This window comes from Cicer arietinum, chromosome 3 (assembly GCF_000331145.2).
Source record: "Cicer arietinum cultivar CDC Frontier isolate Library 1 chromosome 3, Cicar.CDCFrontier_v2.0, whole genome shotgun sequence".
In the NCBI taxonomy this organism is placed as follows: Eukaryota; Viridiplantae; Streptophyta; class Magnoliopsida; order Fabales; family Fabaceae; genus Cicer; species Cicer arietinum.
This window is the reverse complement of record NC_021162.2, coordinates 26,505,161-26,515,617: the sequence shown is the minus strand read 5'-3', so window position 1 is coordinate 26,515,617 and position 10,457 is coordinate 26,505,161. Positions and strand designations below refer to the sequence as shown.

General features: G+C 33.7%; 1 protein-coding gene across 1 annotated transcript; it reads right to left on the bottom strand.

Annotated features, from left to right (window-relative positions):
- Window positions 1–200: 200 nt before the first annotated feature.
- Window positions 201–1,502, bottom strand: LOC101510021 (ribonucleoside-diphosphate reductase small chain). The gene has a single exon (XM_004513255.4). It carries the CDS (start codon window positions 1,393–1,395, stop codon window positions 406–408), a length of 990 nt encoding a protein of 329 aa, XP_004513312.1. The 5' UTR covers window positions 1,396–1,502; the 3' UTR covers window positions 201–405.
- Between the last annotated feature and the right edge of the window lie 8,955 nt (window positions 1,503–10,457).

The following is a 10,457-nucleotide window of genomic DNA, read 5'->3' as shown; positions in this document are numbered from 1 at the left end:
TATAAATAATAAATAAATAAACTAATAAATAAATATCTGTAAAATTGTGAAAATTAACAAAACCCTAAAAGTAGAAAATCAAAATTAAATAAATTTATTAAATATATTTATTTTTTTACATTTAATCTTATTTTTACTGTTATTAAATCAAAACCACAATATAATTTAATCAAATGAACAAATAATGACGAACATCAATATTATAAATCAGAAGAACAATCATCCATTAAACTTTGTAAGTGGGATTTTTACAAGGAACGATTATGATAAAACAAAAAAATTTAAATGCAACGTAACAAGACGATAAATTGGTGACAGGAAAATAATACTAATATTATTATTAATTAAACAAGATGAAAATATATCCGGAATAGCAATATTAGTGCAAAACCCTGATTTCTTGATCTAAAAATCCTCATCCAACTTGAAAACATGAGCACCACCATTTGCAGTCAAACTATTCATAACAGAAGCTTTCTGATATTCCCCAACGCGCTTCTCAAAAAAGTTAGTCTTCCCTTGAAGAGAAATCAACTCCATCCAATCAAAAGGATTCTGAACATTATAAACTTTCCCACAACCAAGCTCACCCAACAACCTATCGGCAACGAACTCAATATACTGGCTCATCAAATCACCATTCATCCCGACCAACGCGCACGGAAGCGCGTCACAAACAAACTCCCTCTCAATCTCAACCGCATCACTCACAATCTTCTTCACTCGCTCCTCACTCAGTTTATTCCTCAATAGTGAATAAAGCAAACAAGCAAAATCACAATGAAGTCCTTCGTCACGCGAAATAAGCTCGTTTGAAAAAGTTAAACCAGGCATTAAACCACGTTTTTTAAGCCAAAAAATTGCACAGAAACTACCAGAGAAAAAAATACCTTCAACGCAAGCAAAAGCAACGATTCTTTCAGCAAACGAATCCGACGAATCGATCCATTTCAAAGCCCAATCCGCTTTCTTACGAATACAAGGAATCGTCTCAATAGCATGAAACAAACGATTCTTCTCAACCGAATCGCTTATATACGTTTCAAGAAGGAGACTATACATTTCAGAATGTATATTCTCAATCGCGATTTGAAAACCGTAAAAAGCACGCGCCTCTGAAACTTGAACTTCTTTCATGAATCTTCCAGCAAGATTCTCTAAAACGATGCCGTCGGATGCGGCGAAAAATGCAAGAACGTGGGATACAAAGTGTCGTTCGCCGTCAGTTAAATTGTTCCAATGTTGAAGATCTTGTGATAAATCAACTTCTTCGGCGGTCCAGAATGAGGCTTCGGCTTTTTTGTACATTTCCCAAATTTTAGGGTATTCAATTGGGAACATACAAAAACGGTCTGGGTTTGGAGCAAGAAGTGGCTCTTCTGGGAGAGAAGGCATTGTTTGGTTTTTGGGAATTTTAAAGAAGGAAATTGGAAGGTTTTTGAGAAAAGAGGTTTTTTGTTATCGTTGTTGATTAGGGTTTTTTGAGGTTGAGAAGTGAGGAGGGATAAAAGGGTTTAAATAGAGATTTTTTGAGTGAAAATAGAAGCGGGTGATTTGAAAATTTTGGGGGTTTTTCAATTTTCTTTTTTTTCTTAAAGGAAGCGTGCGGGAGAAGATGGAAAGTATGCGGGTGATTTGAAAATTTCGTTGTTGTGAAGATTTTGGAGGGGTAGTTTGGGATTTGAGGGGAGATAAATTATGGGGAGGGTAGTGTGAGATATTTCCAAAATATTGGTAATATATATCTATAATTTGTTTTTGGAAAAATTCCCTTTTTAAAACGGGTTATTTAAAATGAAAAGGTGCAAAGGAAGGATTGAACCCGGGTCATGCATGAAAAGACACACTGTTTTGCCACTAGAACATTGTAATGATTTGCTAAATATTTGAACGGTACATAAATATATCCCTTTACAAACAGTGGCAGAAGAAGAATTGCAACCCTTTCCCAAGTGACATTATTTTTCCTATAAATAGGGTCACTTTGGACATAATGCACACACTGAATTCAAGTAATTGTCATCCATTTTCTTTCACTTATTCTCATATATTAAGTCAACTTATTCTTTTCTAATGCATGAGAAAAGAATAGGTAACATTATTTTGTAACATACTATTGAAAGATATTATTGGTGTGATAGTGCAAATCATATCAAGGTTTCCAAAGTACCCTGAAGGGGATTCGCTGGTTATCTCATTTGCATCCGATTGGTGGGGGCAAATCGAACCTAAAGGCTAGTTTAACAACACGCTTTGGAATTTGCTACATATAATTTTCATCAACATCTTCACTATTAAAGTCTTGCAGCAATTGTCACCAACACAGATCCAACAGCTAGTTCGGAGAATTTCGGGAGAGGAAATTGGAGAAGATTGTGTTATTACGAATGTGGCCTTTGGGATGGGCTTAAAGACGATATGGTGCGATTTAAAATTGATTGGTTGAAGATAAATTTCGAATTTGATGTTTGGTGGAAATTTTGAGTTACGCGGTATTATTAATTGGTGGGTTTTTTGAAAATGGTAAGAAGAGTGTGGAGTACACTGTCTTTTTCTTTGTTGTTGTTGTGTTGGTGGTTCGGTTGAATGGTGCAGTGGCAAGACACGTCGATCTAATTGTTTTTATTTATTTATAATTTATGAGTACCGTTAACCACTGCCCTATGGGGACAGGTGAAATGTGCATCGTCCCTTTTGCGAGTAATAAATATTAAAATAAAATAGAATACACTTATAAAAAAATAAAATAAAAGGTTTTAATAAATTAAACATAATGTATTAGCATCAAAGGACAAGAGTATTATATTTAGGACTCGTTTCATGGACAGGATAATCACTCGAAAATGATATATATAACTCAAGTTATGTTATTTTAAAGTTAACAACATTACATAATATTCTTATGACAGAGCAATTGTGTTTAAAAAACTAGTAAGTCGTTTTTATATTTAATAAAATAATAAATTTTAACATGATAAAATTATTATATGTCGTCTTTCAGAACCAACTAGTTTCACTCAAAAATGAGTTTCCTTGCTCAAGATATAAATATTTTAAGATGACTAATGCAGGGCAACTTATAAAACAATATAATTCATAAAATCACGAATTTTTTTAAAATTAATATAAACTTATAAAAATTTACAGTAATAAAAATAAGCTTTCAAGTCCAATTGATTTCACTTAAAACCGATTCATGTTGTTTATGTTATACTCATTTTTACTCAACTACTTCATAATATTTTCTTGCAAAAAACACTATAACTTTGAAAATTTAAATAAAATATCAAACAATGTTCGATTTGAACAAACGATAACATTTTAGAAAGTTTAAGATGTCTAGTTTATAAATATAATTTTTATTCTACATAATAGACAGTCAATTAATATTGTTTGATAAAATAAGGTATACAGATGCAAAAATGGAACAACAAGTTGTTTTCCAACTTTAACTCAATTTTATCTATTAATTACAAATAAAAATTAGCAAAACCAATGTCTATTGTGAAAGCAATTGAAACTAATTTTTAATGGAACATAAATTAGCTCAAAATACAATATATGAAGAAAATGAAGTAGCAATGTTGATTTACAAGAAATTGGGGTTTGAATTGTAAATGTTCCTATTTAAAATTTCCTATTTAAAATTTCCTATAAAAAACTTAAGAAAATAACTCAAGATTGTGAAAACAGAAAACGGAGAACGTTCTTGGTTAGTTAAAATCAACAATTTAATTTATCTATGTAACTTGATAATCAAACAGAATGAAAGTAAATAGATAAGAGAAGAGATACCACACAAGGATATATCCTGGTTCACCCAACCCGAGTTACGTCTAGTCCTCACAACTGTGAGATTTTCCACTAAGTGTTCAAAACAAATAACCTTCGTGGTTTTATAGCACCTAGCTCATATCAACCTTGATATGTTACAAAGTTAAAACTAGCTCATACCAACCTTGATTTTTTAGGGTGATCGCTTATCCTTCTCCCACTTTTAGGAGGAGAATGAAATGAATATTGTTTATCAATCTCGGTTTTCTAGGAAGCATTATGTTGCTACTGTCCAGAATGTTCTTCTTCTTCTTCTTCTTCATTATCTCTTTTACTAAAATCAAGATCATCAAATTCATCAAACAATATATGCATACTGATTTCATCTATAGTTTGGACCTGGAGATTTTATATTATATAATATTTATACAATGTAGAGTATTCAGAAAATATACTTTAATGGCATTTTAAAACAAATTTGCTCATACTTTCTTTATCATGCAAAACATAGTAATGACATTCAAAAATGTTAAAGTATGGCATGTTTTATGTAACACCCCGTTTTTCAAAGCGAGGGTATAAATTTTTTTTTTTCAAAAGGAATTAAAATAAAACAGAGAAATAGATAAAGAAATGCCTTTGGATAAATAACTGAGTCATTAGAATTTACAAGCAGCGGAAAAGTTCTCCAATTATAAATCCAAAACATTTACACAACCATAAATGGTACATGGAACCCATTCGAGTAAAAAGTCAAACTGACAATATTAGTATAAGTACAGTTTTCCAAACTAAAAATACTCTAATCCAAAAAGAAGGACACCTAGTCCCTATACAACATCCTAATCTGATCATCCTACCAAAAAGCTATACACCCTGAGTATCTCCACGCGCCCCGTGAGATCCTCCTAACGTAACTGCAGTCACGCGTTCCCATCTCCATTCCCGTCCGTAGGGTACGAACCGGTAGGACCGTCCTGACTCTCATCTGAGGGCAAAGCCCAGATTTCCACAATAATTGTAAAGGGTCACCAACCAAAAAATAACGGTTAACACATAGCAAGTAAGATTTTAAATGCTCAAAATATCTTTTCAACTAGGCATGCACCTTAACAGGATTTCCAATATGCTAAAAGTTCATACAATACTTTGCCAATTAAAATGAAAGTAAAATGAGGTTCTCAATCTCCTAATTAATACATAACAAGTCAAGACATGGATAAGTTAATGAGTGATCAATCATCTACCTCAAACTGAGGATTTTCACTGAGCCAATCGATTGGGAAATCGATTGGGGTAAAGGTTTTTAATGAAAACAGAATCCTGGGCTGAATCAATCGATTTGGCAATCGATTGAGTGGGTACTGAGTTGATTGGTTCCTGAGCCCCTGACTTAAGGCCTAATCGATTGGGCAATCGATTTCGAAAGGGATTTTAAAAAGGCTGATTTACAAAATCGATTGGCTAATCGATTTTGTGAATTGGCCAAGTCCCTGTTTACCCATCCAATCGATTGGGAAATCGATTTCCCTGATCAGTTTTCCAAAAATTCATGAATTAACCTAAGTCATTCCTAATCAAGTTCACCACTTAACACTTAGCAATTTCTACGCGATTACTACGACACACAAAGGTTCGATAACCATCATACTCACACACAATACACAACACATAGCACTTAACACCTTCATCTCAGTTATCACGATAAATCAAAATTCGAATCACTCAATCATAAACTCAAATCAAACATGACTCGCGTGCCAGGCACCCTAATGCAATGCGTATATGCCAAAATGCATGGACTCGGAATTCCAAACCAAAACCCTCCTCGAAGGGCCGTAAATCATAATTGTACCGCCTATCGCAGGCCAAAGTACCAATTACCGAGGTGCCACCTATCACGGGTCAGCACGATTTACTAAAATGCGTAAATCATAAACGTACCACCTATCACGGGTCAGTACAGTTTACCGAGGTGTCACCTATCACGGGTCAACACGATTTACTAAAAGAAAAAGCGGGAATCGTAAATGTACCACCTATCACGGGTCAGTACAGTTACCATGGTGTCACCTATCACGGGTCAACACGATTTACTAAAATATAAATCGCAAACGTACAACCTATCACGGGTCCGTACAGTTTACCAAGGTGCCACCTATCACGGGTCAGCACAATTCACCAAAAATGTAAATCGTAAATGTACCACCTATCACGGGTCAGTACAGTTACCATGGTGTCACCTATCACGGGTCAACACGAATTACTAAATAGTAAATCGTAAACGTACAACCTATCACGGGTCAGTACAGTTTACCAAGGTGTCACCTATCACGGGTCGACACAATTTACCAAATGAAATGCATGAGCATACACAGACTCCATTCACAACAATCGTTAAGCAAATGCAGATATTAAAAGATTCCCCATTTTTAATACCCATTTAACTTAAACGACTTTCAAACAACATTAATTAAATAAGTCATTAAGAGATTCCCCGTTCTTAATACCGATTTAACTTAATGATTTTCAAAACAAAACGTTAAGCAAACAGTCATATTAAGAGATTCCCCATTCTTAATATACTTTTGACTTAAACGATTTTCTCGCAAAACATTCAGTAAACGAGTCATTAAGAGATTCCCCATTCTTAATACTCATTTACCGAAACGATTTTCAAAAACGATAGTTAAGTAACCGAGACATTGAGAGATTCCCCATTCTCAACGCCCAGTTAACTTAAACCTTTTCCTCAATTGCACATTAAGTAAACCGAGGTATTAAAAGATTCCCCATTTTTAATACTCGTTTAACTCTAATGGTTTTCAAATTCCACAGAAACAAATTCAAACATACTTTCACATTCAAACCATAATTCACAACAACCACACCAATTAACAAACATCAAGTACGAACACACCAAATACAACGAACACAAATCACGCAACATAACACCCAGATACATCAAATTTCATTTACCACGAAACATTCATCATTATAAACAAAACCTAACTCTAAGGTTTTTACCCATAACGCACTAGTTTCGTTTTTCCCCAAATCGATACATTTAACCCTAACAAATTCCTTCCCACACAACTACAGATAAGTCCCTAATGCAAGCTAGAAGTTTGGAAGGAGCCCTTACCTCAACGTTAGCTTTAACGTGCGTTTCCGGTACCGCGAGTAATTCCGGTAAAATCTCCGCTCGCAACTTCGCCTCCAAATAGGTCCCCTAGCACCGTAGCGTGGTGGTGAGCAACTTTCCCTTCTATCTCTTCGAGAAATGAGGTTTGGATCTAGAAGAAACGGAGGGGTTTGTGTTTGGATCTCAAATACCGTTTTTCTTCGTTTTCGAATCAAAGAGGAAGAGTGGAGTTGCGAAAACCTTGATCTAACTCTCACCCAACCTTGGGTTACTAGTTTTGAAGAAAAGAAAGCGACGAAAACGAAAACGGGAGAAAGGAGAGAATTTGGCCGCGGACAGAGGAAGAAGATGATGGAAAATGGCGTTTTTCTTTCCTTTCTTTTTCTTTCCTTTGTTTTTCCTTTCTTCCTTTTTCCTTCCTTCCTTTTATACTATTTTCTTTTCCTTTTTCCTTCCTTCTAGTTTTCCTTCCTTTTTCTCTCCAAACAAACATATATAAACATAAATATATTTTTATATATATATATATTACTTACTTTTAACAAATATCTTCAAAATATTATTAACTTTGGCTAAAAAGCCTTCGAGCCAAAATCCAAAATACACCAAAAATACATAAATGGTACTTTAAATTTATGGGTCTTACATTTTACTTTCTATTTTTTTAAAAATTCATATGAAGGTATGTTAAAGATATTTTCTAATAGAGCCAAGATTAAAAACATTGAAAGCAAATTTTATGCCTTCTCCCCCAAACTTATTTTTCAACACTATGAGGAGTGTGAAATGAAGACTAATTTTCAGTCTCGTTTTCCTAGGAAACAATCTGTTGTGACTATCCAAATTGTTCTTCCTCCTCATCATCTCTTTTGATATAAATAACTTTGATTTTTTAATATTTCCAAAGGTTATAGACACTCCAAATTTTTGTAATGAGAGGAGGCACCATACTTTTCCATTCATTTGTATTGAGCATGCCTTGTCCATGTATCAATGTTCTTTCTTGATGGTTGGGTGGTGTTCCTGCATCACAAGTTAGTAATGATTTTGGTACTCATATTTGTTTGGGTCCTTGATGGTTAATATGTCTTCTTTTAGAATATTTTTTAAAACTTGATCTCTTTTTAAAATAGCAAGTTTACTCGAAGTGGCCATTCTTGGAACATAGGAACACTTTGTTGTTGATCTTGGAGAAGATTTCAAAATATGAGTTTTAAATGTCTTTGAAATTGATTTTGATAAACTTCCAGAACGTTCTCCCTTTTTCAAACTACTTGGAGAACGTTCTCCTTTTTTCAAGTTTTCTGGAGAAGGTTATGTTTTTGTTTCAAAACATTCTTCTTTTCTAAAGATCATTTTGTTCTTGATTTTTTCATCTCTTTTCTTAAAATAACATGCAAATTTAAGATGTCCAATTTTACCACAATATAAAGATTTGGTTTTGCATTTTTGTTTTTTGAGTTTTATCAAAACCAAGACTAGCTTTATCAAAAATTTCTACTTGAGATCCCATGATTTTTTGAAAGGTTTCAGTAGATTTGATGAAGTTTCCCAAGTCATTTTTGAGAATTTCATTTTTTGTTTTAAGAAGAATGTTCTCCTTTTGAGTCGTATAACATTCTTGATTTTCAGTTTTATCAGTTTTCTCAAGCTGAGATTCTTGCATGTTCTTTTGAAAGTTTTCAGTGGTATTTACCAAGTTGGTTAAGTCATTTTTCAATTCATTAACATCTATTTTTAAAGAGGTATTTTCTTCCTCAGTTTCATAATATTTTGGAAAATGATTTTGTATGGGTATCTCTTGAAAATCTTTTGTTGTTCAAACATTTTTAAATCAGATTGTTGCAGACTTTAAGCAAGAACGATTTTTAAACATTCTAGAAAATGATTTCTTCTTTTTCTTCAAGGAGATGTTCTTTTAATAAACCACATTTTTTAGCAAGAATGTTTGAGTCACATAAAAGATTATCAAATTCTTTTTCCATTTGTTCACAAATAGGACATGGTTCAAAAATGGTTACCTCATTATTTTCTAAGTTTTTCATTAAGCACATGTTGGCTTCTGACATTACTTCTTCTTCCTGACTCTTTTCCTCTAACACTTGTTAGGTGCTCAACTTTAGAGATCGAGCTCTAATACCAATTGAAGTAGCAATGTCGATTTACAAGAAATGGGGGTTTGATTGCAAATGTTCCTATTTAAAATTTCCTATTAAAAACTTAAGAAAATAACTCAAGATTGATTTTGGTTGTAAAAACAGAAAACAGAGAACGTTCTTGGTTTCTGACTAGAAAATGGAGAATGTTCTTGGTTAGTTAAAATCAACAATTTAACTTATCTATTTCACTTGATAATCAAACAAAATGAAAGTAAATAGATAATGGAAGAGATACCACACAAGGATATATCCTGGTTCACCCAACCCGGGTTACGTCCAGTCCTCACAACTGTGAGATTTTCTACTAAGTATTCAAAACAAATAACCTTCTTGGTTTTACCTCACCTAGCTCAGATCAACCTTGATCTGTTACAAAGTTAAAACCTTTCCTCCTTCCAGAAAGGAGTTCAACCAGGTCACCTATTAACCTTGATAGGATTTCTTACAATCTACCCAAACTATACTAAACTCTTATAGTTCGAGTTTTACAATAATGATTGGATTATTTTGTTAGAATCTGAGATATCTCAACCCTTGTTTGAGATTAAATTCTTTGATAGAGAAATATACGAAAATAATTCTAGCAATCGAATGGAAAAAATCAGAATTGATTCAATGTAAGTGAGTGAGAGAAATTCAAGTATGATTAAAATGAGTAATCAATTGCTTAGTACTTGAAGCTATAATTTTTCCTTGAGTTTAACCTTCCTTTTATAGGCTTTAGGATGTTTAATGGCAGTCAAAAAGAGTCGTTGGATGTGCTTTGCTGTCATGTGTTAGATTTGACCAAAGATCACATTTTATGATTAAAAAATGTTCAAGTCTTTGAACACTTTTGAGTTCTTTTTGACTGGTCTGGATTTCTTCATTCTTGTCAAGCTATGATTTTTTTTAATGATTCTTTAATATTTAGATATATGATTGATGAGATCAGTTCAATATAGTGTTTTGAATTGCACAAAATAGGCTGAAGAATGATGATATAAGGCTGGAGAATGATGTAACAAAGCTGGAGAATGATGGTCAGTAAGTTAGAGAATGTTTGTATCATTCTGGACTGATGTCATCATACATGGAGCACAACAAGAAAACAAGCATTTTGTGAGGGCTTTTACCCTCACAAATGGGTATAATCAGCCACAAAGGTGGATTTTGTGAGGGCTTTTGGCAGCCACAAAGAAGCTGGTCACAAAATTTTGTGAGGGCTTTTGCAGCCACAAATTGGCTGAAACAGGTTGACATTTGTGAGGGCTTTTGCAGCCACAAAAGACAGGCATTTGTAAGAGCTTTTGCAGCCACAAAAGTCTGCCTTTGTGAGGGCTTAGGGCGCCACAAAGGACAGACTGATTTAAAATCAGCTTTTGTGAGGGTCCGGGCCG

Excerpts from the sequence above, each read along its gene's own strand:
- LOC101510021 (XM_004513255.4), bottom strand. The coding sequence starts at position 1,395 with ATGCCTTCTCTCCCAGAAGAGCCACTTCTTGCTCCAAACCCAGACCGT.